The sequence below is a fragment of the Apteryx mantelli genome, chromosome 3 (assembly GCF_036417845.1).
Source record: "Apteryx mantelli isolate bAptMan1 chromosome 3, bAptMan1.hap1, whole genome shotgun sequence".
In the NCBI taxonomy this organism is placed as follows: domain Eukaryota; kingdom Metazoa; phylum Chordata; class Aves; order Apterygiformes; family Apterygidae; genus Apteryx; species Apteryx mantelli.
Genome location: NC_089980.1, coordinates 39,357,458 through 39,385,404, shown reverse-complemented (window position 1 = coordinate 39,385,404; position 27,947 = coordinate 39,357,458). Strand labels below are relative to the sequence as shown.

The 27,947-nt window shown below is 40.6% G+C and overlaps 1 protein-coding gene across 5 annotated transcripts in view; it reads left to right on the top strand.

Moving 5' to 3' along the window:
• The first annotated feature begins 12,083 nt into the window (after positions 1-12,083).
• The window catches only part of SRBD1 (S1 RNA binding domain 1), a 144,468-nt gene continuing 128,604 nt past the window's right edge, over positions 12,084-27,947 (top strand). For 2 of the 5 annotated variants that reach the window (XM_067293160.1, XM_067293157.1), the window contains exons 1-9: positions 12,084-12,179; positions 13,775-13,885; positions 18,455-18,580; positions 20,173-20,255; positions 20,714-20,879; positions 21,942-22,310; positions 23,936-24,102; positions 24,930-25,047; positions 25,190-25,328. In XM_067293160.1, coding sequence (XP_067149261.1) covers positions 20,173-20,255; positions 20,714-20,879; positions 21,942-22,310; positions 23,936-24,102; positions 24,930-25,047; positions 25,190-25,328 — 1,042 coding nt within the window. In that variant the 5' untranslated portion in view covers positions 12,084-12,179; positions 13,775-13,885; positions 18,455-18,580. Of the gene's footprint in view, positions 12,180-13,774; positions 13,886-17,791; positions 17,807-18,454; positions 18,581-20,172; positions 20,256-20,713; positions 20,880-21,941; positions 22,311-23,935; positions 24,103-24,929; positions 25,048-25,189; positions 25,329-27,947 lie in introns of those variants that run through there. The other 3 variants (XM_067293159.1, XM_067293158.1, XM_013943864.2) reach the window with 3 other exon arrangements.

Genomic DNA, 27,947 nt, shown 5'->3' with positions numbered 1-27,947 from the left:
AATGGGGTGGGTGCCCTGGTGACGAAGGATGCAGAGAAGGCAGAGTTACTGAATGCCTTCTTTGCTTCAGTCTTTACTGCTGAGGCCAGCCCTCAGGAACCCCAGACCCTGGAGGCAAGAGAGAAAGCCTGGAGAGAGGAAGACTTTCCCTTGGTGGAGGAGGAGTGGGTTAGAGATCATTTAAGCAAACTTGACACCCACAAATCCATGGGCCCTGATGGGATGCACCCACGAGTGCTGAGGGAGCTGGCAGACATTATTGCTAAGCCACTCTCCATCATCTTTGAAAGGTCATGGAGAACAGGAGAGGTGCCTGAGGACTGGAAGAAAGCCAGTGTCACCCCAGTCTTCAAAAAGGGCAAGAAGGAGGACCCAGGGAACTACAGGCCAGTCAGCCTCACCTCCATCCCTGGAAAGGTGATTGGAGCAGCTCATCCTGGAGGCCATCTCCAAGCATGTGGAGGAAAAGAAGGTGATCAGGAGTAGTCAGCATGGCTTCACCAAGGGGAAATCATGCCTAACCAATCTGATAGCCTTCTATGATGGAATGACTGGCTGGGTAGATGAGGGGAGAGCAGTGGCTGTTGTCTACCTTGACTTCAGTAAGGCTTTTGACACTGTCTCCCATAACATCCTCAAAGACAAGCTCAGGAAGTGTGGGCTAGATGAGTGGACAGTGAGGTGGATTGAGAACTGGCTGAATGGCAGAGCTCAGAGAGTTGTGATCAGTGGCACAGAGTCTAGTTGGAGGCCTGTAGCTAGCGGTGTCCCCCAGGGGTCAGTACTGGGTCCAGTCTTGTTCAACTTCTTCATCAATGACCTGGATGAAGGCACAGAGTGCACCCTCAGCAAGTTTGCTGACGATACCAAACTGGGAGGAGTGGCTGATACACCAGAGGGCTGTGCTGCCATTCAGAGAGACTTGGACAGGCTGGAGAGGTGGGCAGAGAGGAACCTCATGAAGTTCAACAAAGGGAAGTGCAGGGTCCTGCACCTGGGGAGGAATAACCCCATGCACCAGTACAGGTTGGGGGTTGACCTGCTGGAAAGCAGCTCTGCGGAGAAGGACCTGGGAGTGCTGGTGGACACCAAGTTAAGCATGAGGCAGCAATGTACCCTTGTGGCCAAGAAGGCCAATGGTATCCTGGGCTGCATCAGGAAGAGTGTTGCCAGCAGGTCGAGGGAGGTGATTCTCCCCCTCTACTCAGCCCTGGTGAGGCCACATCTGGAGTACTGCGTCCAGTTCTGGGCCCCCCAGTACAAGAGGGATGTGGCACTACTGGAGCAAGTCCAGCAAAGGGCCACAAAGATGATTAGGGGACTGAAGCATCTCTCTTATGAGGAAAGGCTGAGAGAGCTTGGCCTGTTTAGCTTGGAGAAGAGAAGGCTGAGAGGAGATCTTATCAATGTGTACAAGTATGTGAAGGGAGGGTGTCGAGAGGATGGGACCAGACTCTTTTCAGTGGTGCCGAGCGACAGGACGCGAGGCAATGGGCACAAACTGAAACACAGACACTTCCATCTTAACATGAGGAAAAACTTTTTCACTGTGAGGGTGACAGAGCACTGGAACAGGTTGCCCAGAGAGGTGGTGGAGTCTCCTTCTCTGGAGATATTCAAAACGCGCCTGGATGCAATCCTGTGCAATGTGCTCTAGGTGACCCTGCTGAGCAGGGGGGTTGGACTAGATGATCTCCAGAGGTCCCTTCCAACCTCAGTGATTCTGTGATTCTGTGATTCCACCATCTCATGCTCACTGCAGCCAAGGCTGCCCCTGACCTTCACATCTTCCACCAGTCCTTCTTTGTTTGTTAGTACGAGGTCCAGCAGCACACCTCTCCTTGTTGGCTCCTCCACTACCTGTGTCAAGAAGTTGTCACCAATGCTCTGCAGGAACCTCCAGGACTGTTTGAGCCTAGCTGTGTTGTCTTTCCAGCAGATATCGGGGTGGTTGAAGTCCCCCATGAGTGTTTTTCCTATGCTGCCCTTATCCCTAGGAGTTCCCTGGAGACATATGCCAATCTACCCATTGTTCTTCAGAACTTAAAATTTTCCTTTACTGTGACACCTACAAATGCATGCACAGTATTGTTCTGCTTTTGATCTGTTGTTTGACACACAGCATGGTGGGATACTGCTCTATCACAGTGGCTCCCAGATGTTATGATAATATTAATAGTAGTAACAACAATAACAGTGAAAGGACTGAATCAGGAAAACATATTTCATAGAAACAGATTTGTATTCTTTCCTGAAGGTTCATATGCAAAGACAGATTAATCTAATTATTGACAGATTAGAAAAGAAAAATCAAAGGACTTTCAAAGCCTTATATAGGTACCCTCTGTACTTCTTGCATGTGAACTTGCTAAGTCCATACCAGTAAAAGGTATAAAGGATGAGCAGGCTTTTTAGTTTTTCCAAAATTAGTAAACAAAAACCCCACAGTTAATAGGCAGTAGCACTTCTCCTTTACTGAACAGCAGAGGTTATTGAGATTATTGCAAATGTATCCTCCAAAATATTTAACCAGTGTTCCTTCCTACCTCCAAAATGGTCTTTAGGCTAGTAATATCTTGCCTCTCAAAGGTCGATCATACATTTAGTAAGATACATCACTTCTGACCCTATCTTCTAGCAATTTACCTCACTTTTACTGTCTATAATTGCCACTTTAAAGAGACTTTTTTTAAAGACTGCAACTTTCAAAATAATATGATCTAAATACTGTATCCAAATCCCCATGGTCACCTAACTGCTTTATTATGGATTCACAAATCTTAACAATAAACTACTAATAACAAGCAATTGCATTACAGTATTACAGTATTCAGTGAAATGAACATACTTTCACCCATGAAAGCTGAAGTGGGCAGCTAAAATGAGAACTAAGCAGCTAGCTCACTGCTAATGGAAGAACACTTCATTTAGGAATGTGGGGAAGTGTAATATGTCAAGCATATCCTAAATTAAGTTCCATGGCATTGCAGAACTATGACTGCAAAGTCATAGTGTGTATACGGGTGGGAGTTAGCAAATAGATGTGATGGAAGCTCAAAGTTCCTCTTTAATCTTGTAATGTGTTCACTGGTATTTTATTTAGAGAAGCAATTACATCTGGCTATATATAGTTATTTTACAGGAATAGCAGCTAAGTTTTATATGTCAACATTCTCCATTCATTGGAATTTTTGAAACTTCTTGTCAGAGAATGAATGACCTGCTATGGTGCAGGATAAGAAAGACAAAAACAAGCAACAAAAGTGTCCATTTTCTAGGCCTGTTATTACTATCAAAGCAGAGTTGCTGGATCACTGTTTCTTGAACCTAACAACATTGCTTCAAAGTCAGCATAGATGAGGTATTAAATATGTTTATATTACCTCCAAAGTTTGGCCTGGTTACAAAATACTGTATGCACTTCAAACTGAACAGATATTGTGACTGAGTCTGCAAGACTGATCATAATTATTTAAAAGAATTGTCACTAGAATTACTAACAGAACCATCTTCAAAGTGTTACTAACAAAATTGCAGGCTGTCATACTAGTAAAAGCACTTAAATGTTACAAACACAATCAGAAAACAAGCTATAACTTCAGTACAGGAAGGCCATGTCATGGTCTAGCATGATATTCCAGTGGTAGCTGTTGGCTGCAATAATCAATCACAGAACTGCTGGATCTAAAGAAAAGAAAAAATCTTTCCCCTCAGCGAAGAGCAGTGTCTTTCTCAGCTCAAACCTAGGATCAGACTGATCAATCCTCAGCAACAGCTCTGCTGAAGACAGTGGAATTTCAGGCATGAGAGAGGCGCCTTAAGTGACTCTCATTTTGATCTTTATAGTTATGTGGACTTGGCCACATACATACATAAAAAACCTCTTAGACTAAAATTGTTGAATTTTAAAGCATGTTTGCTTTTGAAGATGGAAAAAGAGAGAAAATGCTGACTGAGAAATAAAGAAGTTCTCTAAATGATAATTTTGTGTCATGATATTTAGTACTATGACTAAATTTTGACTATACACAAACTTGCCTGTTTCAAAATAATCCACAGATTACTTGGTTGGAGCTGTTTGGGTACCTCTGTGTAAACTACTGTGCCAATAAGTAACAGACAAGTAGCAAACATAGCAAACATCAGATATTGTGACTGTATGCACTGACTGGAACTGGTCAAAATTTTTATGACAGGAATTTTTCATTAAAAAAGGCACAAAAATGACAACATATTCAATGTTTCCAAATGGAATTTAACAATAAGATTAATTTTGAGAGGACTGGAAAGTTTTAACTTTTATGTTATTATGTCTTTTATACTGGAATGAAAAGTTTTACTTCCAGTTTTTATTAACTTACCAAACTATGAAATTCTTGAAGTGTATTTTTCAGGACTTTTCAATATTTCAATTTTTAATTCTTAATGAAAACAAATGTCAAAATATTCAAATTACAGATGGAAATGATGTTTGCTGTTGCCCTCTACTACCAATACAAAGTGCTGGTGCCTTCTAGGCTTGGATAACTCCTAGTTACTAAAATCTAATATTCTCATGTAGCCCCCTTTATGTACTAATATCTGAGCATATCATAATCATTATTTATCCTCACATGCCCTTCTAGGAAACATTGTTAGTAGCCCATTTTACTGAGGAGGAACTGAGGCACAGAAAGAATAACTCATCAAAGGTCACACAGGACATCTGTTGCAGAGGAGGAAACTGAATCTGAGGTTTAGATTAATGTTCCGTAGATCTATCCTTTTCATATCTTGCTGAAAGCATCTGATCAATTTGTAAGCACTTAAACCTCTATTCGAACAGATGGGAATAACGGAACATGCTTTGCTGCCACTCTACGTGACAACATCATCTCCTGCTTTCAGAAGTGATACATTTAATTAGTCTGTAACAAGACACACGGCCCTATGCCTGCTGAAGGTCTTGACCTAGGTGCTTCTATAAACAAAGGAAACTAGAGAAAAAGAAATGCTAATAGAGAATACAGATACATTATATCCTTTCTATCCTTCCATGTATCCAAACAAAAGCATGTTTTGTAAACTCTGATTTGTCTCTGACAAATAATGGTAAAATAAATAGGGAAAATGCTTTTATGTGGATAACAGTACAGGAATAAAGGGTTTTGCTAGTTCTGTTAACTAACTTTGAGTGGAGTGCTTTAATTCTGACTAGGTTCCCCCCAAATGTGATGGCTTCCACAGAACTGTTATACAGCCTACTAAAAATGTTCCCTATAATCTTAAGCATGCTTATTTACAGAAATTCAAGGTACAATTATCCACTAGAAATCCCAGAGCTGCTGTTTACTTCTGATTCTGAATAGACCTTAATGTTTGAATTAGATGTATCTGGTAATCCAAGAACCATAGTCTAAACATCCTTTGTATCCCTTAACCTTCCTCTAAGATTTGCCTTACTTCTTTTCCATTCCCTTGCATATATATATTGGAAGTATTAACATGTAGCAGAGCTTCAGTAGCAATTCTGCAAAATGACTGCCAGGATGAATGAGGAGAAGAGCCAAACTACCCCACTCTGAGCAGCTGTACAGTTAAGAGATCCTGTATGGAACACTGGTGGATTCTGAAGATGCAGGTTACAGCTCTGTACCTTTGGACAAATCACTTATTTTGTCTGTGCCTTGGTCCTCCAAAACCAGGAAACAATAAGGTTGAGAGGATAAATACAAGTTATTTTTGAAGCAATTCAGCAGCTCTTCAAACATGCTCTTAGAATAGGAATTTCTGCCCACATGCAGCAAATCCAATGTTTCAGACTGGCTGCATATATGCACAGGGACTCTACATCACATGGGCCATGAATCCTGCCTCATTCACACATAAAATAGAGCTGTTGTACACATGTACAGAACGACTTCACAGCAATGGCCAGTAGATTCAATATGTCTGATGCTGGACTAAGAAAGCTCATTGCAGTGTCTTCTTCCAAGTGGTAGTTCGGATCTAAACACGGAGGACACCCACTTTGAGAAGGCATGATAGATACATTAAAGAATGTGGGGCACTCAAACTCTGCAATTGCAGGGGCCACATCTGTATTTTGGATAGGCAGGACATGGGCTAAAGTTAAGGTTAAGCTTGTTGTAGTGGCAAAATTAACAGTGACTTGGAGTTTTCATTTACAAGCGTCACTGCCACACAAAAATATTAGTGCCTTGTCTGGATGTCAAGTAGAAAATATGGTAATTCTAAATATGGTGAAAATTATTTCCCGATAGATCTCTGCTTTTGCTAATTAAAATTTCTGTCAGTCCCAAATCAAATGGTTATTTAACACAGATCACCCATATCACTGCTAGACACACAACAGCATCTAGGAGTAAGAGGCACAGATGAGGATGCCATCACACTGTATTTTTGTACAAATACAACCAGTGAGATTGTCTATCTCCCAGGGACTTTTCAATCTAAAGACAGGAAGCCCATTCTAAGACAAGAAGGAACAGAAGAATCCAAAAACAGATGGGGATTACAAAAGCACTTTGAAAGCATATTGGAATGATGGACAACGGATTCAGTTACGCCACTGGCCATGCTCTTCCAAACCTTGTAGACAAGGAGAAATTGATGAGGTTTTGAAGCAGGATATATACTTTTTTGGTAGATGCTCTTATGTCAGCATTGGTTTGCAAGAGGCCTTTGCTATTTAATTGGGAAATTATTCTTCTGCAAGGCTACGCAGACAGGTGCAGACAAATACAAGCAAGCTCTGCTCATGCTCTGAGATGCCCAGACATAAGCTAGCTTCTGTCTGGAAGATGTAGAGTCACGCTAATGTGGCACCATGCCCAAACTAACATACCCTGCTTCTCAGCAGGGCTTATTAGCTTAGGCTTGTGCAGTTATCTTACTTCTGGACTAAGGCCTGCCTACGTCTGACAAGCTCAGGGCTTGGGCAGAATTCACATGTCTTTCTGGCCCTCTCTGTATTCTTTTGTCTCATTACATTTGGTTACCTTTTGTTGAGAAATAGACTGATAAAAAACAACAATTCTCTTCTCTCGGTTGCACTCCTACGGAAATTTTTGTCAGTCTGCCAAGATGATACCAAAACACATGAAAATCTCAGTTCAGCTCACACCATCACCAAAGCAGCAGCAATGGCTGCAGAAGAAGCTAACTCATGAGCTGCCAAAGCACTGAGGTAGGAAATGGAGATATGGATTACCTTCTTTATGAAGACCGAATACAGACCATATGACCCTCTGCATGCTCCTGCAACATGGCCAAGAACCAGGTTGCATTCTCTCATACCATAACTAATCTAGCATCTGCACCCCACAGCCAATTTCCTGTCCCCTAATGGGGAACATTGTGAAGAACCGGATTTCTTCCAGTTCTCAAAGAGGAGAGAGAAAGACCCTGCACATGGCCCCACAGGCTCACCTTCCCTCCCAACATTTCACGTGGCATTAATTTTCCAGCTCCCAGAAAAAAAGGGCAGCTATGCTAGGTTTCTTCCCACTGACTACCTTTAAGACCAAGAATCCATCACTGCTACACTAACATGACAAATTTCACTGGTTTTATGATCTTCAACTATGGCTACTGTGGAAAAAATATAGGATTCAAGCCCCACTGGTGACACAGGATGAGGGACAACTGTGCTCAATTTAGCTTTTACCTTTCTATAGAAATTCAGAAATTGCACTCATCCATATTGGAATGCCATTGAGATTGCAAAATAAAGCACTCAATATGGGCAAATAGTGAGAATTCAGGATGTTCATAAGATTTTAATTTTGCCTCCTTGTGAATATTGCATTATGATATTTTCAATTTTTTTCCATGGGATGCTTACTTCCATCAGTAAATATTTGCACAACGGACAGAGCCACGATTACACAAGTAGCTCTAAGCATGGCATTTTGCTTGGCTTTGCAGCCTAAGTAAGGTTCTTTTAACACGGCTTTTAAAAAATACATCACACACAAACACACACATGCGCACACACAGATACGGACACACACACATACATAGGATAATATTTACAATCATACATAGACAAAGGATTTTACTGTGGATACACCTGGAATGTCTTTTGCAAGCAAGTATACACTTATTTTGTCCACCGTGCAGACTGGTAGGAAGCCATAATAGCTATATAAGCACAGCACAAAGCTGGAGCTCATACACTCTCCATTAGCAGGTTCTATTATTTCAAGCTAAATGATGCACTAGCTACGGCTGCACAAGTTTTGGTCAGCTCAGAGAACAGATGGATCTTTTGCTTGTAAAACACCATATAGACTTACCTTGTGCTGAAGAATTTTTAAGCCCAAGCTTGGGAAAGCATTCTATTCATTCTATTCAGGGCAATACTTGAACAGACTGACTTTTAAGTCCCTCTGAAACCTGAGGGGTAATCTGTGTTTAAACTTAGTCATATGCTTTAATCTGCTTTTTTACTATTTTGCTATCCTGAATAGAGATAAATTTAAGCACGCGCTTTCCTGATTGGAACTCTAAAAACATTAACATATGGGAGTTCTGACTGATTTATTGGTGTTGAGTCTAACCCTATCAAAGAACAATAACACAGAGAACAAGCATTACACCTGGGACATTAAAAGGCATTTCACTTTGTAACTATACTGCATTGCATTAAAAAGTAAATCCTACATATTTATGAGAGGAAAAAAGCCTCGCATTATTAGATTTATTTTATTCAAAATGATCCAAATTAGGGAGTTTCAAGTTTTATATCCTTAACTTGAATTTATAACTGTTTGGTTCTTTGAACTGAACTCTGAAATAATTGGGTAAATGCCTTTTTAAAGGTTTAGAGAAATGTCAGTCTTAATCTTTTGCAGCAGGGGTCACTATAAACAAATCTAAAAGATTCTGCCAGCATAGAATACATATGCCAGAACAGATAGTAAAATTACTGATTATACATAAGGAACAGTGTCACAGTAGGCGAGCATGAGAAAAAAAAACAAACATTTTTATAAAGATAATTTTTCTAAAATCAGCTGTATAGGCTTAGCTCATCCTTACAAGCATGGTGACCTAATTTCAAACTATTAATAGAAAAGAAATGAAGTTGACTCCATGATATGTACCTAGACATAGGAATTTTAATGCAGTGCATCAAAGGAGTCAGATGACATAGGCAGTATTTTTATATTAAGCACAAAATTTCACTGTAAGTATTATGAAATATAATCAGACTAAGTATTTAAATATGATCTTAAAGCTATTTATAGTGACAATCTCAATCAGATAGTGCACTGAGTGCACTATATTTATATCTGTATTTAAAGGCTGTTTTCACATTGGTATAAGTAAGAGCAGCATCTGATCTGAAGTACAAAAATTCAGAACCTTACCTATTGCAAATGAAGATATTTCAACTGAATAACTCTGCCTGAGGTTCTAACATAATTTCTTAAGTATGACATTAGCTGGTTAAATTACAACAGTTTAGTCTTAGCAGTGAATACTTCCCTATTGCTAGACTAAACTACTCTTTGTTCAGTTCTTACTAGGAAAAAATTCCAAGTGAATCAGCTCTGAGCCTTCAAACACTTATACTCTTGATTACCTTTAAACATGTGAACAGTTCTGCTGAGGTCTATGAGTCAGATCCTCAACTTGTGTAAATCATAGGCCTATTTAAATCAACAGAGCTGTGACAGTTTATATCAGCTGATATAAACTTAATTTGGCACCTTCTTTTGGCACCACAGATATATCCCCATGCATAACGACAAGTATGTGCTTAAGCCTCTGTTTGGGCCCCAGAAAGCTATAGAGGTCAGGTAAACTTCGCGGAAAGAGAGAGACTGCATTGAACATTACTGTGTTTAAAGTAATTCCAGACCGTTAAACACACATTTATTATAAAGTCAAGAAGAAAAATTATGAATTATTTAAGTTTATTACACCTTAGTTACACTTAAGATGGTACCATTCCAAGACTTGAGGCTGGTAGTTATGACCACAAGTTACAAATATTTATGATACAAAGAAGACGACCTTTTATGGTAATGGAAGCTTAAAAGGAGGTTTCAATGTAGTAGCCTACTTGCTACATTCTTATAATGACAGAAAACTAGCACCCATTAAATCTTACATATGAGATGGACTTCATAGGATCCTTGCTGGAAGTTAATTTAGTACATACAGATGAAAAATAAATAAATACAGAGGTTACAGGGAAGCATAACTTTGCATGAAACTTTAAGACAGGCTGCTGCCACTTTGACAGTTTTTCCAGCATTACAGTACAAATGTTTACAGCTATGAGGAAAAATAATGTAAGTCCTAGTCTGCACGAGGTAAAGGAACATAAATATACAAAATATGCTTGGATCTACGTGTTCTTATCTACACCAGCGGGCAAAAAAAAGCAGACTATATTTGTTTCTATGTCATCTGTAGTTGACCTTACTGTAGTATCTCAGTCTCACACAAATATGTTTTTTCCTTCCCAGTACCCCTATGAAAAATAATTACCCTCATTTTAGAGAGAAAGAAATGATGCATAGTATGACAGAGGCTCTAATCCAAAGTCTAGTGAAAGCAGTGGAAACATTCCCAATATCTACCAACCAGCTAGCTAATAACCTATCAACCAGGAACTGAATCTTGGGTTTTTCACTGCCATTCTTTATCATTAGCTTAAATGAAAGGCCTTTGATCCTTTCAAATGGCAGCAGACCTTTTGTGAAGAACAGGAAAGCTTGCTCGACAGCACACAGTCCTCACCCCTTCAGCTTACACAAAATCTTTTCCAAATATCTTTCCTTTGGAGGAGAGGAAGAGGATAGCAGACAAATCGTGACATGCTATGATCGTGTTGTCCCTGTGGCAACTAGGCACTACATTATGTCCTGGCATACTGTGCCTGCTCCTTATGAATCTCCCTGGGGAAAAGCTGCAAATGACACCTACCTTTAAGAGCCTGGGTGGAGAGCGAGCTGTTTGAGCAGACTGTCTCCTAATCATCCAACCACCCTGGGAGCCAGGAGACCTGGTTTCACTCACTTTACTAGAAACTTCTTCTTGTGACTTTAGACAAGTAGCTTAGGGTCAGAATTCACAAGAAAGGTATTTCAGAATATAGCTCTTACTGGTTTGAAGGGATCCGGGCCTCCTGCATTTGTAGATCATAGTTCTCATCCATAAAACACAGATAATTACTTCTCCCTTCTTAAGGGTCTTTTGACAATAAATCCTTTGTTGGGAACTGTGTCAATGTCATACAAGTACTGCTACTTACTCAAATCTGCTGGAGATATAAAAAGAGATATATATTAATATTTATTTAGGAGAGGCTTTCATCTTGAGCACTAACAGGAGATTTAAGCAGCACTTGCCTGCTACCTGCTGAACAGTGCCTGTCCGGGAGCTGCCCTGGCTTCACGCCGGGGGCCGCCGCGGAGGGAGGCGGGTGGGAGAGGAGGCCCTGGGACACGCACGGCCTCGCACCCAACGGCCTCGCGCCCAACGGCCGCGCCAGCCCCGTCCCCCGCGCGGCCCCGGCGACCGCGCGGCTTGGCGGAAGGCTCCACGCGGGACCCCCTCTACCCGCCCCTGCAGGCTTACGGCGACCCCCCTGCAGCTCCAGCACATGAGCCGGGGCATTAAGCCGCAGCCCCGGGGAGCCACCCCTGCTCCAGGCCCCGGGCCCCCGGCCCCCGCCACGGCCGCCCCGCCCCGCTCCGCTCCCCTCACGGCGCCGGCCTCCGCCACGCCCTACGGCGGCGCGGCCGCCCCGGCGCGCAGCGACACCTGGCCGCGGCGGCGGGGCCTGGCCGCGGCCGCCTCCCGCGCCGCGCAGAGCGGAGGCTGCGGGGCCGCACGGTGGGCGCACGCTGCGCGGGGCAGGAGAGGCTGAGCGGGCTCTGCTGCCTCGGGGAGGGAGCGCGGCCACGCCGGACGCTGGGGCTCCGGCGGCTCGGGGCGGGCAGCGCCCGGGGCCGGGGCCGGGCCGCGGGGCGGAGGCAGGCGCGGCCCCGCCCACTGCCCGGCTTCCTGCGGCGCGGCGCGGCTCGGCTCGGCTCGGCGCGGCTCGGCTCGGCGCGGCGGCCGCTTCCTGCTCCTCCCCTCGGCGCGGCGGGGCGCGGTGCTCGCTCCGCCATGGCCGCCCTGGCGGCCCTTTCAAAATCGGGTGCTGGCAGCAGGGGGTAACGTCGGGGGCAGGAGGGGGCGCCGGGCCCGGGCCCGGGGGTGCGGGCGAGGCGGCGCTGCGCTGCGCTGCGCTGCGCTGCGAGCGGCGGGGCCGGGCCCGGCCCGGCCGCTGGGCGCGCGGGGCGGCTGCGGGCCCCGGGGCTGGGCCCGCCCCGCCGCCTCGGGCCGGCCGCAGGGCGAAAGCCGGGGGCGGCCTTTTGTTTCGAAATTCAGGTGGAAGCTGCCCATTTTTTCCTTGTCTCTGGGCTTCCGTTTCTGTTCCCCGCCCTTCCCCCAGTCTCGCTGGAGAGCGAAGCACTGGCTCCGCTGAAGTCCCCGGGGGCAGTTTTTGGCTGCTGAGGGACCCCCTCCGCCTCGAGTAGGGTCGGCGGGCTGGGCAGAGGTGCCCGGGGGGCGAGCAGGGCGGGACAGGGCTGCGGCGCCCCTGAAAGGCGCTGGCAACAAGCCGGGGCTCCAGGCGCTGGCACCCGCTCGGTGGGATGGGAGCGGGAGCAGGAGCCCTGTTTGCCCAGGACGAGGTGCAGCTCGCAGAGAGACAGCATCTCCTGGCTTCTGCCGAGTTTCCTCTTGTATGTGTAACCTTCAGTTTGGGAAAGGAAGTGATCTGAAAGGTTGCCGATTCCTGCACTGGAGTGTGGTTCAGATAATAGGTTTCTGACTGAGAGCTGACGTAGCAATGCATTTCCCTAGCACTGGGGGTGAAAGCTGGTATCAAACAGCTCTGTTAGTCCTTCATCTTGAATGCTGTCATCAGATCTGAGGAAAGTGGAGTGTCATCTGGCAGAAGGATGGGGCTTGGAAGTACATAAAGTGCATTTAGGTTTGGTCACATGTCAGGGCCTGCAAACAGTGATTTCTATGCTAGTGAAACACCCAGCAACAAACTATTTACTCTCAACTCTCCTCATTGTGATAAGAACCCCAAATGGATGTTATTGGTACAACAAGCTGTGCTGTGGTTGTCACCATGCGGAAGAAAGACACATCTTTGTTACCCTTCAGTGACAAAAACAACCCATTAAACAGAATGGGAGAGCTGCCTTATGGCTAGTTTACTGGGTTGGAGGGAAGAAGTAGCAATACATTATGTAGCAGCCTGTTAGTGAATCAGAAGCACTCTCCCCTTGGTTTGGGATAATGCTGATTGCTTTCATAGGTGATTTGAGGATTTAATCATTTGAGATGGATTTAAAAAAATGCATGGCAAGTGTGTGTGTTTACATGCACATGAGGTAATTTGATGTTAAATATTAGCCTAGGACTTGGATGTATATTTTTTCCTCCTGTTCACACCTCTTCTGATTCATTGATAGATTGCTACATATTGCAGGTTCCTTTCTCCAATGAGCGTGGTTGTTACTGGAACAGATTCAGAAGAGAGTGTGCTTTCTAAGGGTGTAACATTGGTGTTTTGTCTTTTTGATGGTACTTCTGTAATATCTCCTAATAATCTTATACCTTTTCATTTCTGATTAGCTTTGGGGACTGCTTTCCTGTGTATGTGCACTCTCTGTCTCTCTGTTTCTTTCTGACTGCAACTTTTCAGGTAGCTCTGGAATCTTCTGATTTGTATTTCTGACTCCTTTTTCAGGCAGTCCTGACTGGCTTTGTGCAGGAAAAGTCCCTGGAAAGCTACTGCACCAACTTTTTTGAGCAAAACTTTATGGGAGCTCTCCAGCACTTCAACCTCAAGAGGTTTCCAGTAAGTTGGATTTATATTTTGAAGTTCAGGTGTTACAGGTGATTAAAAACCATCTGGAATGATAAAACAGTGTCACATCTTTTCCTCTTCACTGCTGACAGTACACTCACATTTTGATTTTTTCTTATAATCTTAGTTCTAGCATGCAATGGAAGTGTCTTAAAATGGCAAACAAAATGAACCTGTTGAAAGCCTATATATTATTATTAAAGTGGGCCACTCTGCTGCTACTAATAATGTACTAAAAGTTCACTTATCATGTGGGATGCATAGTGCTTTTTCTTTCCTGCCCTGGACACTTGGTGTTCTAATAAATTGTTGTTTGGCTACTACTATGTGCTTTAAAGCAACTATGTGATTTAAGAAAAGGCCCAAATGCAAAATTTTGTTATCCTTGCTTCAGTTTATAAAAGCAGAGCATCCAGAGCAAAGATTCAGGAACTTCCTACATAGTCACAGAAGGAACGCATTACTTTGCGTTAACTAGAAAAGAGCTTTAAATGCTTCCATGTCCTTTTCTGCTGGAGAGGAATTTTTTGTAGGTACTGAAATTAAATAAATTTCCAAGTGTATGTGTATAGCTTTTAATGCTGTGCCTTCAGCAAAGAGAATCAATTTGATTGAATTGTAAGGCAGCTATTGTTGATACTCAGATCTATATTTCCCTTTTTTATTTATGAGGAAATTATGTGAGCTGTGTAGTAGGGTTTTGAGATTTAAACTTACCGTAGTGGCATCACTTAATCATGCTGCAGAAGTATAATCTTTTCTGTAACTTTTAAATATGACCTTCTTTTCTGGAGTGCACTATAAAAGATGTGACAATCTGTTAAGATTACTGGAGCAATTTCTGATTTTGAAAATTGTTGCTCTAATGGTTGAGTTACAAGACAGCCTTGTGATAACACTGGGTTTTCTTGGTTTTGGCGGGGAGTGGATGGGGGAAGGAGGATTTTTTTTTTTTTTCCTCTCATCTAATTATTTTTAAATTGTTAAGACTTTAGAAACCTTTTTTTCCTTCTGTGAGTAGTTGCTGATGGCACCTGGATTCACATATGACCAAATTTACTTTTAATGGGTTGTATCTTTGTGTGAATAGAGAGGATGAAGAGAATATCAGCCTTTCAAGGTCTCTAAATGAAACTCAGATAGCTCCTTAACATAGTAAGGCCTTTAAAGCCTAAACCTACTTACATTCTACATACTGCCTAGAACTCCTGTTTGGAAAGAGAAAACAGGAGGATGATTACTTCCTTGCTGATTGTGTTGTGCAAACCTGTATTAAGATTCTGTACGGTAAGAGGTGGTAATAATAATAATAAGAGCTACCCTGGTCACTCTTTATTGCTGGTGTGGCCCAACACCAGACTACACTAGCCTTATTTTCATGAGTAGCTGCCAGACAGGGAAAAGTGTGCTATTTACAGCCATCAAGATCACTGCAGTGTGTTGTACTGCATTGGATGGAGAGAATATTTATCTACGATAGCAATGATGTGAATAGATTCAACTCTTCTTCACTGGTCAGCATGTTAATTCTGGAAGGTCGTCTTTCTTTTGAAAGCAGGGAGTACTTTTGAAGAACATGCTTGAACTGTTTTGTGTTTTCAGAGAAGCAAGCCCTTAGCAATTGCTGAGTGTATCAAGCAGAGAGAATTCAGACATTTCTGGCAGTGATGCTTCAAGCTGCCAGCTGACATTTGGTAGAAGGACAAACAGAAGAGTTTTGATTTGCCTGAATATGGCAAAGGGTCTAGCGTGAAGGTTCTCCATTAGGATTTCAGCCTATTGCACAGAGGCAAAATATGGTATGTGTACAGATTCAAAATGAAAAAGGAGTTGGGAGCTAAAGTATTTGTGAGAGGCAGAAGTTCTCTGCTCCCAGTTCCAGTTGTCTGGCACAGAAGTAAAATAGTGTTGGTAAGATGATTGTCTCCTCAAGGAACAGCATATTTGAATTACTGCTAAGTTTCTGACAAGATACAAAAAAGGTAGCAAAATGAGTTAGCAAACCTCACTTGGAAGTTTGTTGGCTTCAGGTACTAGGAGAGCTGCTAGAACAAAGCTCTAGGAGTTCAATACACCCTTTGCCAGGCCAATGGAAACCTACACAGGGTGGTTAGATAACCTACTGGATACTGTGTGTTGACTTCCTTCAACTGCTACAGGAGTACAGGAGTCTCCAGTAACCCAGACACTGCAAGCATCTGCCGTGAGGTACATCAATGCTGAACACAGAGGAGGGGGGAAAAAATTGTTCTGACTTCTCTCAGGTTTAAATTGATAACTCTTCATTTTTTTAAGAAGCATTCAGTCATGTAATTGGCTCTTCTACAACTATGGGAATTTTCTGGATTTGGAAAAAGAGAGACAAATCTATACTATCCATAGTTTCTTTCCTTAGGATATAAATCTAAGTTTATAGGCCTTCAGTTGATTCTGTAAGGTTACCTGGAGGCTTCAGAAAAGGAAGTGGTAAAGCCAGTTTTGTCACTCAAGCCAGTCTATCTTGAAAATATAATAGGAGCTAAGTGGCCAGCTTTGCACTGTCTTGATCCTTGTGCTGTGGAAGGGTATATAAAGCTGTTCCTAGCCCACTAAACATTTGAGGTAGGAACCCTTTTTTTCTCCTCTCAAAAAGTCCACTCTGCACGACACAGGGGACCATACTGTATCCCAGCAGAAGCAAAACACGAAGCAGGCAGTAAGTTGTAGATTGCTTTGTCACGTAGTCAGTGCAATTGACATATTAGATGCCCCATGTGAAGCATGTCTGCATTTGTCTGTTACTTGATTCTTCCTTCCTCACTTCAGACAACTTTAACTTTAAAAAATATTCTGTAATATTTATATATCATCATCAGTGGCATTTAGGCGTGTTGCTTTTTCATCCTCTTCCCTGCCTCCCCACACTGAATCACAGAAGAAATGTTTTTCTTAGTCATTGACTGTAGGTGTTAGCACACCCTAGTGCAGGCAGCTCAGAAGGAAAATTTAGCAGACAGCTGTCTGGCAATTTGGAATCAGATCAGAAGTATTTTTGTGGAGTTGAATCAAAAAATGATTCTTTGTAAACAAAAAGAATATATGGAGCAACTGCAGGATTCTTTTTCTATGAAGTACATTTTTTCTCTGGTTTTGTCTATACTTTTATTAGAAGGGGAGGTTGTTATGATTTGGTCCCACCTTACAGTGAAATATCATGACTTTTTTTTTCCCTTTCTAATACCCCATGTTTGATATTCATCTGGCACATGCTCTTGGGTATTGGGCTTTTATTTTCATTGTAGCTTCTGACCATGGCTTGCTTGTTCATGGACTTACTCTGAAATAAGTATTGTGATTTAAATGCTTGTCTTACCTTAGTCTAAATTAACTTGTAAGTGCAGGTATAAAAACCTTTAGGAACCAAGTTACCACTTTTCTCAAGAAAATTTAGCAGATTAATAATATAATTAAACTTGAAGTTTAGTTTATATATCTGAGGCCATCTCACTCATCTCACTAAGTCTGCGTAAGAGCTGGCAAAATATTGTTGAGTATGACAGAGGACAGATCTGTCTGTTCATCTTCTGCATTCACTACATGTATCTGATACTTCTCCAGCTTTCTGAAGGAATGCAACAAATGCTTAAAAGATGATTAATTGTTTTTTAAGTAGAAAATCCAAGAAATCAAAAGTGATACAAATATAAAAATTGAAGTGACATATAAAGCCTTAGCCCTGTTACATATCACTTTCTATTGTATTTCATGCTTTCCAGTGATATTTCTTATATTTGCTGTATGGGACTTCTGCTTCATTCATTGGATGAAGACAAGTGGAATCAGACTTAAAGACATCTTCTATTCTTATGCTGATGCAAGGGGTTAAATCAGTCACCAGTGTTGCACTGCAGGATGTAGAATAAGCTTTATAATGTAAGCTTGCTCTAATTATTGGTACTTAATGTAGCAATATAGATATCAAGATATTTTGGGAACCTGCCCTTGGCCTCTTTAGGTGAGGGGGAAATGTTAGCAGAAAAAACATCTTCAGGATGAAGCTTTCCTCTACCTGGGCTTTTCGCTAAGCCTAATCTTGTTACTATGGTAGGTGTCCCAAATTAACAGGGAGGTTTTGAGAGGAGTGCTATCTAAGGGGAATGCTGAACTCAGGTGAGAGAACATGCTTGTTGGCTTTTTCCTTTTTCCTTGCTATGGTTCTATGGGTAATTACAAAGAAGCTGATTAGAGTGTTTAAATACTGATCGCTAGCTCCCAAAATTGCCTGTAATATTAAACAAAATAACTTGGATTAGCTGAAGACGCATGACTGATAAAGATATTTTGCACTAAATGCCTAGTTCAGAAATGGAGAGAACTGTGGGACTTGACCGTGTGAAAGGTGCATACAAAAAAGATCAGAGATCCATCTGACTGTGGCATTACCTAATTTGCAAATCCTGGTGCTGCAAAAATGAATAATGTTTTTCAGTTTCCCCCATTCACAGATTAAAATACAATATAAAATGAAAACATTATTTTCATGCCTCTGAGGTAACAGGAATAAATATCTAATTAATTCAGGGTTATGATAATGACTGTTCTGCTGTAAGGAGCAAAGGAAAACAGAAGCAGAGTGGCTGGGTGAAGTTGCAGGTGTCTCTGAATTGACAGCGGAGAAGAAGAAAAGTCACTGGGAAAGCTAATAAGGTGAGTAATACTAATTGTCTTCTGTGGAGATTTCTGTTTTCCTGTGCCAGACCTGTTTTCTAATCATTCACATAATGTGATTTCAGTCAGTGGAACAACACTGGAGAACTGACCTTTTTCTGACCATGACATTTGCCACAGGAAGGGGTTTTGCAAGCAAGCTAATAGCTAGTGCTGTTTGAATTGGGCCTCAATTGTACTTCTTCCACTGTGGTGTTGAAAACTGTCACTTAAGTAATTTCTGGTACTATTTTACAAGGAAAACTTGCTGAAAGTCATTTATAACAATAGTTATGTTTCTAGTGCTTGAATAGAGGCCAGAATGAACTTGAGTTAAAGGGCGCTCTGCAAAGCAGCTTAAGTTTATTCAGTTTGTACGTGCAAACATGGGACTTCAAGGCTTGCGCCTACTATGGCAATGCTGACTTGAAGACCAAGGAGCTAAAAGTTATTTGGGTATGAGGGCTGGAGAATAGAGTGGAAGGAATGAACTGTACCAGAGATTTTAATATAGTCAATTGAAGTTCATTAATTTTGTAGTTATAGAAATGCTGTGTTTGAGGTGGGTGTTTTGTTTTGGTTTGTTTTTTTAATTTTGTCAGGTAAGGTTTTGAAGGAATTTAAATTTTGTAACCAAATTTGCCAAACATGATGATTGAAATTGATGTCACCAACCATTGCCAAAAATTCTAAAACTGATTAACCAAAACGCAACTACTGTAGATATGAATCTCAAGTCAGGAGAAGGTCAGTGCCTTCCTTTTGGCTGGGGAAATAGAATACATTTCTATAAGTAAGTGTCTTTATGTATAGCTTTGTTTTCTACTCAGGATAAGCCAAAATGTTTTAATGTGGTGGTTAAGGCCCAAAGGCGGGATTTAGAAACCAGAAGCAGGCAAATGAAGAAAGGTGGTCATGGTCTTCGTAGAAACTTGTTGAACGTTTTTACAGGGTGATATACAGAGAGATCTCAGTAAATTACTGATCTTGCTTTTTTTGTCTTCTATGAAGAAAATTGTATATATTTTTATCTTTGGTAATTGCCTTATGCATGTTCGGTATGTTAATGAATAGTTCTTTTAAAATCATTGCTTTTATTATGAATACAAGCAACATAAAGTCCTTAGAGGTGGAACTATAGATCAAATTGGAAAATCTTCCTGCAATCCTGTCCACATCAAAACCAGCTGCTAGCTCACATTCTTGGATCTTAATTTTGTTTTCTTTGTTTCTTAGAATGTTGATGGAGGCAGGACTGGCACAGTATTTAAGTGACACCCAATAATATATGTGAGAAGCAGTACTCAGGGTACCTCTGTGTGCAAGCCCAACACTTACCTCCATTTGAAGGGAAAAATAATTTGAAAGTCTTTGGTACTGGTTTGTCTGTTGGTGAAGCTGAGAAGACTGTTGAATGTAGCCTAAATTCTTAGATACTTAAATTTCTTCCAGAGAGAGTTTATATTTCTTTGTGATTGGTGAAGACATTGAGGATACGCTAGTTTAACTCACATGTAGTGAGTTAAAGTGCTAAGTAAGAGAATATATCTTAAACCAAATGTTCTGTTTCCTTCTTCTCCGCTCTGTTTCAGATGTCATCTCTACCAAGGAGGGTGAAATCTGAAGCCAAACCCCTTATATCAGAAGATGATGAATTATCTTCATTTCTTAATTTGTAAGATTTCTTTTTTCTTAGAATCATTTTTCTGGTGTGCATATATGTTACAAAAGTGTTCTTTAATGGTTTGTGCAAAGCTTGAGTGGTTTCATAAGAACAACACTTGGTTTCTGAGAGGCTGATAAAAAGGTTTAGCACACAAAACTTCTGTTAAATTGTAAAACAAAAATTACCTTTGCTGCTTCGTGCTCACAGTGAAGATGGTGTAAAACTGAATTGCCAGTTGTCCCAACAGAATCAAGTGTGTACCCATCCCACTGACCAGCTTCAAGAAAGCTTGGTAATTTGTTCCAGGCATTAGCTCTGCCGCAGCATGAAAGACCTGTGTTTATTGAGTCTGCCTACCTTTTTGCGTCTCTCTCCTGTGCGCTTCCTTTTATGTCAGAAAATATCTGGACTAGCTTACTTACACACTTCTTCTCACAAGCAATATTGTTTACTCATTTGTTTTTCAGGAGCTCTGAATCAGAGGAGGAAGAGGAGGAATGGGAGCCAAAAAGCAAAATTGCCAAGAGGCCTCGGCTGCCAAAGCAAAATGAGTCCAGACCTAAAAGAGTTGCTGTTCCACAGTCAACTGTGGCCAGGAAAAGGGTCAAGAAGATAGCAATAAAAGAGGAATTGGTGAGTATCTGTAAGCAAGAGGCATACAATTACTGTGGACTGCAAGTAAAATATGGGCAGAATTTTTCTAACCTTGGTTCACTTGGTTACCTGACTCTGAGTGATCAACATGTCAGATTCCACACAGTGAATGTTCAGTATATCTGATAAACTTGCCTTTCCTGAGTATTTAAGCGTCTCAGAACTAAGGGCCTTCTTTTAAAACTTTGGTCAGTGATTATTGACATAGTTTTCCCTGAAGATCTCATTGAACAACAACAGTAAATGAATAAAAATGTTCTCCTTTCTATAAGGAAAACTAAACACACTAATGTCTCTGATTTCAGTGTTGCATCTTTTTCTTTTACCTTTTTACCAACTGGGTACCACAACAAAAAGAAGTCTTGTGCATATATTTCTTTGCATGGCTATTTGACTCAGTAAAGGATGGCAATTTATGATGATCAATATAAGATACAATTTTGATAGAAGTTACTTTTTTCAAAGATTGCTATGACAGGTTGGACTGTGACAGAAGTCAGTCCTCCTAGTTTATGTTAATGTTTTTAGATGATTTGACATAGATGTCATATTGAGAAATCCATTCTTGGACTCTGAAGAAGAGCTGTGGGGAAGTTCAGGAAAGAACTTAGGACTTGCCCAAGCTAAACAGTATCTTAGCAGACCACATCTCAGTTCCAGTTCCCACATTGCACCTAATGCCTTGTTAGAAGTGTGCTTTCCCTGCCTTGCTGTTCCCTGTTTTGCTCAGATGAGTGGAAGTACAAACTGCACATTGCTGTCTTCTGTAGGAGAACCCAATTAAAATCTTTCTAGGATAATTTTATTTTACCTTTTAAATTACAGCTCACTGGGTATGTTTGTATCTCTTTCTTTCCTCCACACAAGAAAGATTTCAGGTAACTTCGTGTCTCGCTTGACATTTCCCTGCAAGACAGAGGCACTTGGGAAGATGATGTCTGGTATCAAGTCTTCTATGGATTTGACTGAAATGTTGTTGAACCAGTTTATTGGAGTCAATGCCTAACACGGTCTCAGTGGTGATTTTGTTTGTTTTTGCAGGATGTATCCTTGCCTATTGCTCCTGCAGAAGGTAGTAAAGATGGAGTGCCTCTTTCGAAACCTAAGGAAGAAGATGTAGGCACTAATCTGAAGATTTTAAATAAAAAGCCAGAGGTGCCTAAAAAAGTGCAATTAAATTCTTTCCAAGGGAAGAACTTAAACAGCTTAGAGAGTGATGAAAAACCCTCAACAAGTGTTCTTGTGGTGGGAAAGCAAGTGAAACACGAGCAATCTGAGGAAGATTTTACATTTGATGAACCACCTTTTAAAAGGATTAAGTCAACTACATGCCTTGAAGGAAAGCCAGTAAAACATGCAGGAGGCAACAAAGTAAAAGAAGAATTTGAAATGAACTGGGACATGGTACAGGTATGAGATCTTTTCCTTTTCTCTGAGGTATCAGTGAAACCATTTCCTTACGTGATTAGGACTTGGAATCTAAGATACAGTTTGAGTCCTCTTGGCTTCAGTTGGAGTGTCAGTGGGTCACTGTGCTATTAAATAGTCATTTAACCTCTACGTAAACTGTCTTGATAAATGTATAAATGTTGGTTGTTGGTGTCACAAGTTTGAACTTGAACATAATTTTAATATCCCTGACTTACGAAGTCATTAGTACAAAGCTTGCCTGTAACAGTTTACTGTACATTTCTTCTGTACCACGACATGGTTTTGGTGGATAGTATGGTCAACTGAAAATCCTACAGGAATGATTGTTGATAGATTTGGGATGCCTGTGTGCATAGTTTCCAGCATTTAAGATTTAGCTAGTGTGTACTAACTAAACTAATTGTAAGATTTAGTAGTTAGTACATTTGGTTGTAGAGACACATTTGAGAGTACATATCAATCTACAATACCATCAGGAAGGAGAATCAGTGGAGATTCTTGGAACAACAGTGACATCGTGGAGAGATCTTTTTCTGTAGGGTGTTAACTTTGAAGCCATTCAATTAAAAACAGTTCTAGGGTAGCTCTTGCTCTGGGAGGTCGGATATGGCTATAGAACATTTTGATATGAATAGAATGGGGAATAGATTGGGTACATCCTATCATACTTGCTACTGTGCTTAAAATGGTTATAAAATACTGTTTCTGAGTCTTTTAGAATGTTCCTGGAAGTGCAGATGGAGAATTTGATCTTTCAGATCCCTACAGTGAAACTTGTGTGCCATATGCTACTAGCTAGAATTAGCTGTGTAGACAAGTATGTTAAAGTATATGTTTTATAACCATAAATATATTACTGTTCTAAATGCAGTAAATATGACTATGCAGGTGTTGTTATATTTTTAGGCTTCAGAGTAAAACTTTTTAAAGGCTTTTAAATCAGCTGTCTATGGAAATAACTACTGTATAGTGAAGAACAAACCAGGATAGTTAAAAAGTTTCTAAGATAACACAAACGCAAATATAGCCATTTAGTTTATCCTCATTTCCTTTTTCCATACACTATGACTATATCTTTAGAAAGCCCTATTTGTACAAAAACATGTTTAATTTTGTGAGGCTTGATTCATGTTGAAGTCCTTGGTAACATCATTCTAGTTTCTAATTATTGACAGTGGGATTTGGATTGACTTTAGAGTTTTTTGTTTAATCATAAAGTTTGTTGGTATTGGTTTAAAAAAAATCCAAGTTTTGACTTGTTGTAGGCAGTTTGTCTTCTTTCTGATTTCATTTTTTTTATTCTGTTAAGAGAATCAACTTAAATGTTTAAAATGAATATTTTCAATATAATTGGATTGTCCTGGTCCCAAGAGGCATTCCTTTCTGAATTTTCTTTCTTAGTCACAAGTTTCTGGAAACTTTGGTTGCTGTGTGTTTTTAAAGTACTCGATGTGGTGACAGGACGCATGGGAAGCCCCAGCACTCTGTCTTAGAACAGTAGTCCCTACTAGTCAGCATATTATTCTGGGCTTGATTTTGAACCTGAAGTGAGAGGCTGCTTGAAGTCTACCACCTTTCTAAAATGGTTCATTTTTTTGTGGCAGGTCTTGTCAGAAAGAACAAGTGTTGAACCATGGGTATGTGCAAACTTAATTCGCCTCTTTCAAGAAGAAAACACAATTCCCTTTATTGCTCGGTATCGAAAAGAGCTCATCAATAATCTGGAGGCTGATGCCTTGCGAGAAATACAGCAAACACTGGAGGAGCTACGGTGAGTAAGCTAATACAGGGAAGTGTCTGGGGAGAGGAAAAAGGGGAGGGAGGTAACAGCCTACTGCTGCTTCTGTGTTTGCTGTGTGTGTTACGGTGTTTTGTACACACTACAATTACAAAGGGACTCTGAAGCAGAAAATTTAAAACTGCAACAACAAAGAGATGGCCTGCAAAATCTGCTTCAGGGCAGCTCTGTGTTCTTGAGATGGTGAGGGAACAGACTTGTGAGCTGTTCTGTCAACATTGTGTCTTCCCTTTTTAATCCTGGGCTATCCCTTAGCAAGAGATTCTTCCCAAAGAGGGGATGTGGCCTGAGATGGTTCTTGTCCTGACAAGTAATTGAATTGATAACAAAATACTTCTGCTGTCTGCTGTTGTTGGATAGTGTCATACATACCCTGTTGAAGGTCTAAGAGTTTAAAATCTGGTACCCTGTACTTGAGGCTGCAGAACTACCTTGATGTGAGTTACAGCTGTAAGTGCTCATCAACGTTCATTTAACTTAGAGCCTTTGAATTTGGCTTTTAGGCTAGTCACCTTGCACAAATATATATAACAGGAATGACTCTCACCCTTGTTTGTTCATTTTTCTTAAAGCTAACACAAGGTATTTTGATATTGTTTTGAACTACTTAAAGTAGGAGAGAAATAGGAGTTTTCTTGGATTGTCACAGTTGTTTTGTTGAAGATTAACATGCAATTTACTCTGCAGGGGGTTCAGAGAGCAAACACACTACTTAACAGTGTAGGAGACAAAGTCACAGCAAATAGTGTGTTTAAGTCCACTGTGAAAAGTTACTGTTAATATTATCTCTTGTGTTTTAGTACTGTTGCAAAGAAGACACATGCAATGATACAAAAGCTGAAGAAAGAAGGGAAACTATCAGGAGGCCTGTTAACAGCATTATTAAATTGCAGAACTTTGGAAGAATTAGACCATGTGGTCAGTGTATTAATCTTTTTTAGATCATGTTTCAGTTAAATGTAATCTTGCACAACTAAATAGTGCATAATGAAAAGTATATAGCATGACTAGTATATTTCCCTGTCTTTTAGTAACAGGGTTTTTTTTTGTTTGTTTTAAGTCTGCGCCTTATAAAACTGGAAGTAAAGGCACCAAAGCCCAGAGAGCAAAGCAGCTGGGATTAGAACCTGCTGCTCTTTCTCTTCTGCAGAATCCTATGGAACTCAATCTCTTTTCTTACGTTAGACCCAATATCAAAGGTAAGCACTCTGCTTCTATGAGCAGTAATGTCTTAAATGCCTTAAAATGGTTTAAAAGGGTTTTAAATGTTTTTAGTTGTGCATAAGTTGTTGGAAGTTATGTAACTATTTTAAATTCCACAGATATTTTAGCAAGATGCAGTAGCATTTAAATTTAGGGTCATATTTCTGCTTTGTTTCCTGTCTTTTATATTCAAAATGGTAGTAATTGTGCTATACCTTAAAAAGAAGCCTGGAGACATTAGGGGATAGTTCAGGTCTGTATTTGGTTGTAGGAGAGAGAGAATTGCACTACACACCTGAGACCTTTCCATGGTTCTAATCCTATTTGAATCGTTAACTGAAAATTTGACCCTGATTTTATAAGAAGCTTATGCTCATACTCTTCACAGAAGTAAATGTCACCCATCAAAGCATATCTTAATAAAAAATTGGCCTTAGTGGCTGAGAGGGAGTAGGAGAGTTTTTCCTTTTGGATGACAGTAGGGGTTGCAGAAAATATAATCTCTGAAATTTGAGCAGGAACTTAAACTATATGATTGTAACGTATATAGACTACAGAATTCTGTTTCTTTATGAATGCAGTTATGGGTGAATCTGTAGGGGGCAATCTCTGACAAAAAAAAATCAACATTGTTGCAGCCTTCTGTATGGTGTTAAAATAGAGAAATGTTTTTCTTCTCCCCTGCCCTAAGATTTTACTTTTTGAATTTTAACATACTAATGCTGAACCTGACTTCCAGCTTAAGTCATCCTTTTACTTAAATATCATTTATAAAGTGACCCTACCTTGGCACTGAAAATCATTTGACAAATTTTCTGATCTTGGCTCCCCCTGAGCAGCTGGTACCTCTCTTGCTTCAGAGTTCACATCTTTCCTTACACAACTTGTAGATCCAAGATGGGATGCCTTCCTGAGTTGGCTGAAGAGTGGCTGGGTCCTTTGGGGGCTCTAGCTAGGGGGAAGCCCCAGGTGTAGTGTTTTGCATAGGAACTTGAGCCCAGGTTTTTTAACAAAATATGTTTATATATTTAATGAACTCTTCTTAACGTTCTGAAGAGTCTACTTGTAGACCTGATCCTTCTTGATAAGGAAATTAAAGTACTCTCAAACTTTGAGTTTACTGTGGTTTCCAGTACACTGAAAGGACAAATATAAACAACGTGGATATTAGGGTTCTGAATTAATGGTAATAGTTTGAATAAAAACTGTGTATTTGTTATGGACGGCTCAATGAAGAATTGTGCTCAAAGTGCTCTTTTTACTTGAAAAAGGTTAGTAACACTACCATGAGGAATAAGGTGGTGTACCACATACAAAATTCAGTATGTTTCTAAATATCTGTGGTGTGACCTGGAGACTCTGTTCCTGATTTGTTACCTATTCCAAAAGGATACTTCAAGGTAACCACAGAAATAACAAAAACTATCAATTGTGTAATGAGGAAAAAAAAATCTGCGCAAATATTTATTTTGAAAACACTGTGGGGAGAGGGGTACCTTAGGCAGATATGGAATAACAGACTGTTTTAAAGGTATGTAAAAATTAATGAATCATCTAGAGAAGACAAGTATGGGATTCTTTTCATGTGTCATAACCCAAGAATGGAAGAAGGGGGCTTTCTGCTCAAACTGACTAGCACTCGTGAATTCCAGAAAAATAGTAGTTATTAGAGCTACACAGTTTCTTCAAAAGGATATTGAACCTCTTGCAAGGCATTAGACAGTCTAGGAGAGAGCAGAGTAAAAAAATAATGTGTATTGTAGGAAACAATCCCATGTCTGCCAAATCTAGGATTCTTGTGTTTTGCTCTGAAGCATTTGTTACTGGCTATTGCCAGAAACAGGATTAGATATATTGATTTAAAATACAAGATGTCAGTTTTGTTCCATAGCCTTCTGGTTCTGGCCAGTTGCACTTCCATGCTGAGAAGAACACAGTGCCACCTTTTTGCATGTGATGCATCAGAAAGCTCAATCTGAGCAGTCCTTTGAAGCGAGGGAGAGTTCTGGGTGTCTCTGTGAGTGTCTCTGTGTGTATCGGAAAGCTGAATGATTTTGCTATCATGTCTCTAAAATAATTTGGCTATGGAGACATTTTGTAACTTCACTGTTTGAACAGTGTTTTCATGGGAGAGGATGAGGCAGCCCTGACCTCAGAACTGTCATTGTGCAAACTCCTGCTGCAAACCAGTAGAAATATAAAACTATTACGTACAGAAAGGACGGCATTGCTTGCAAAGATACTAAGTACTTCCCGTATCAGTAAAAGAGTGTGTGAACTTCTGCTGTGATTACTCATTTTGTTAAAACCTCACAAATTATACTCAAATATCCAACTTTACTATTGTAAGTAGTTTGATTCCTTTGCATCATAAATGTCAAGACCTGTTAGTATTGGCCTCAAGAAATGATTCTTGTTCTCTCATTTTAATTTTTTTTTTGATTGCATTGATCACTCTAGAATCATAAAAATATGATAATGGTTTCAGATGTTTTAGAAAGGAAGCTCAGTTAATAAAAAATTCTAACAAACTAGGATTTTTTGGTGCAACCTCTGCAAATTAGTCAAACATCTTCTATCAGTTTTCTTCCAGTTTGTATATATTTAAAGATATT